The sequence below is a fragment of the Mesitornis unicolor genome, unplaced genomic scaffold (genome assembly GCF_000695765.1).
Source record: "Mesitornis unicolor isolate BGI_N332 unplaced genomic scaffold, ASM69576v1 scaffold30020, whole genome shotgun sequence".
Lineage (NCBI taxonomy): Eukaryota > Metazoa > Chordata > Aves > Mesitornithiformes > Mesitornithidae > Mesitornis > Mesitornis unicolor.
The window spans coordinates 1391-4703 of NW_010156723.1; the positions used below are offsets into that span (position 1 = coordinate 1391).

Sequence of the window (3313 nt, forward strand, 5' to 3'; positions counted from 1 at the left end):
GCGTGGATGAGGGCGGTGGCGTGGCCGATGAACATGGCATAGCAGGTGGCCCCCACGATCATGCTCAGCATGGTCAGCCAGACGTCGGTCATGCCCTCAGGCGCCTGCTGGCCGTAGCCAATGCAGAGCATGTGGCTCATGGCCTTGAAGAGGGCGTGCGAGTACTGCTTCCCCCAGGAGTCGTTCTGCAGGAGAGGGGACAGCAGTGCTGGGGAAGCTCTGGGAGGAGCTGCAGGGCTGAGACCTCCAGTGCCCAATCCCCGAGCCAGGGAGCACAGAGCCATAACAAGAAAAGGGTTGAGTGAGCCCCCGGGGCAGAGCTCTGCTCTGGGAGGAGACAGTGGAGACCCCACAAAGCCCCAAACCTGGTCCAGCCCTGTTCCGGGGAGAAGGCAGCAGCCCTACCGCCCCGCTCCCACCAGGGCACAGGGATTCCCTTGCCTGCTCCAGCAGCCAAGATGGGCTGGGATGAGAAGGGGATGCAGGGATTCCCTCTACCCCATCTCACTGCCGTGGCAGGGCTGTGACCAGAGAGACGCTGCTCTGCAGCGTGTGAAACCCCTCCTCTCCGTCAGCATCGCCCCTGCCCAGGCGCTCACCACCATGTGGTTGATGGAGACCCAGCAGTCCTCGGGGAAGTCCTGCAGCATGGGCACCAGGAACTGGAGGCAGCCGTCCCAGTGGCACAGCAGCAGCATCATCCCGATCAGGTTGAAGATCCTCACCACCGCGCTGGCCAGGTCGTATGTCATATGAAAGATCTGGGGAAGAGGCAGGAGTGGAGCTGCAGAGAAACTCTCTTCCCCACAGACAGGGACCCCTGAGCTGGCGTGAGACCCTGCCCCGGGGCCCTGGACCCCAAAGGGTTCTGACCTCCTCCCACTGGTGGATGTAGCGGATGAGGCGCGAGAGGCGCAGCAGGCGCAGCAGGCTGAGGATCTTGGTGAAGCGGACGATGCGCAGGGCCCGGGCTGTCTTGTAGACATCTGAATCCACCTGGGTCTCCAGGTCAACGATGAGGAAGATATAGTCAACCGGGATGGAGGAGACGAAGTCCACCAGGAACCAGCTCTTCAAGTACTTCATTTTGATGGTGTGAGGGTCAAGGATGATCTCCGTGTTGTCCTCCACCACAATGCCTGTCCGGAAGTTCAGCACCAGGTCAGCCAAGAAGAAAGTGTCCGAAAGCACGTTGAAAACGATCCAGGGAGGGGTGTTCTCATCCTTGAAGAAGGTGATGCCCACGGGCAGGATGATCAGGTTCCCCACCATCAGGAGCAGCATGATGAGGTCCCAGTAAAACCTGCAGGGAGAAAGCGTGGGGGATGGAGCAGACAGGGAGAAGTGGGGAGAGGCAGGACACAGCCCGTTAGAAACCAGACCCAGGTTCAAAGAGAGCCCCACACACCGCAGAGACAGGCGCTCACAACACACATACGTGTGCCTGCCCACACCTGCGACAGACCCCGCTGCTCGGCTGGGACACGCAAGCGCGCGTGTGTGGAGAGGAGCAGTTTGGCACCAGCTGCCGAGGGTCTGGGTCCCGAGGGTCTGGAGGAGCAAACGTCACCCTGTGTGTGTGGGACAGGAGGCTGCAGCTCGAGGAGCGTGGCTGTCACCCTCCCTCTCCCTGTGCAGCACACGCATACGGATGCCCCTGCCCCAAACTTGACATCGTCCCCGTGGAAAACTCAGGGAGGATGTGGGCTTTGCTCCCTGCAGCTCCCTCTCAGCCGCCCGCTTCCTGCCACCACCCAGGCTGGCTTAGCAGGATTTAGGGTAAGCTTTGCTGGTTATGCAAACCCAGCACCGAGCTCCTGGGCCGGCCGAGGGACTCGGGGCCAGGGAGGCTGCTGGGGCTGCAGCACAGGAGAGCCGGGCAGGGACAGACAAGTGCCACCACCACAGAGAAGGTGGGAAGAAGATGCTCACCCCCAGAGGGGCTGCTCCCGAGCACTGGGCAGGAGCTGTGCAGCCCAGGGCCTGCAGGACCCCCCCTAATCTACCCCTTTCTCTGGGAGTGGGCGAGCTGAGAGGCATGGGAGGCAGAGCCAGAGGCACCGGGCAGCAGTTGATCAGCTTTTAGTTGTGCCATGAAATTCAGCATCCCCATTCACATGCAAATGTGGCTGGGATGTTTTCAATCTCCACGAAAACGCATGTCACGCCTTTCTTCACGAGGCCTGCGACTGCTCCTGCAACGGCAACGGCTCCTGTGGTGGCTCCCAGGCTCCGCACTCAAAGTCTTTACGGATGCCGGGAAAAGCCAGCCCAGCTCCCGCCCTCAGGTGCCCCCATTTGCTCCAGCTCTCGTTTGGGAATAGACCCAAATCTCCAAAGGTGACCTCAGGGCAGCTCCCAGTGCCTGACGGATCCAAACCAGCCCTTGCAGGTGACAAGGAGCCTGCAGGCGTTTTGTACCCTGCACCTTGTGTGCGGGTTTCTGCGGGTGAAGGGAAGAGGAGAAAGGAGAAGTGGTGGTACCACGTGAGGCTCCTTCAGCCGAGAGCACCGGAGCCTGGCGGGGAGGGGGGGCACCACCCCCCGGGTGCTCCCCCAGGGCCAGTAGCATCGCGCACGTTAACGCCTTCTTGCCCATGGCCAAGGTTTGCTGGGGCAGCCAAGGAGACGCTGGGCAAGGCAGAGGGGCCTGACCCAGACGAGCAATCACCTCCTGCACCCCATGCTGTGCCCCAAAAAACAGTGCACACCGAGCAGGAAAACCGCCTGCCCCCACAGCTGTCTGGAGCCGTCAGCAGCTCCTGATTCAGATTTCGGCTTAAGCTCCTCAGGGCTGGCCCTGTCCTCTACTCTGTGTCCAGCTGAACGCGCGGGGCCCTGATCTCAGTGGCCTTTATGTATCCCCATAATGTGATAAACACCGGCGTAATCCTGCTGGCTGTCTACCTGCCAGCTCGCTTCATGTCACCTTCAGCGCAGGGCACCGGCTGCACAAGCTGCTCCTGCTGAGCGCAGGCTCCCAAACTTTGAGTAGCTTCCCCGGGAAAAGGGCTCTGAGGGCTCTGAGGACCCAGCAGTGAAGGGAGCTGGCTACAGGTGCCATGGACCAGCCGTGGGTGCCAGCCCCGCTCCAGGGTGCCTCACCAGGCTGGGGACATCGGCCGTGTCACAGCCTGCTACGGGAGATGACTGCCTGGCAGCTTCATCCCCCGTAGAGAAAGCCCACCCTATATGACTCAACATCCCCGTGACACCCAGTTCCTCCCACATCATCCGTCCCTGAGCTCTTCCCGTGATCCCGGTGACACCGAGAGCCAGGCCTGGCTCCGTGCTGGGTACCCTGGCTCCTCCA

The 3313-nt window shown here is 61.5% G+C and overlaps 1 protein-coding gene across 1 annotated transcript in view; it reads right to left on the minus strand.

Moving 5' to 3' along the window:
- HCN3 (hyperpolarization activated cyclic nucleotide-gated potassium channel 3) overlaps nucleotides 1–1303 on the minus strand; it is a gene marked incomplete at both ends in the record, with an annotated part of 2687 nt that extends 1384 nt beyond the window's left edge. The window contains 3 exons of the mRNA XM_010194222.1: nucleotides 6–185; nucleotides 600–761; nucleotides 874–1303. Of these exons, the coding sequence (XP_010192524.1) occupies nucleotides 6–185; nucleotides 600–761; nucleotides 874–1303 (772 nt within the window). The remainder of the gene's footprint in view (nucleotides 1–5; nucleotides 186–599; nucleotides 762–873) is intronic.
- Between the last annotated feature and the right edge of the window lie 2010 nt (nucleotides 1304–3313).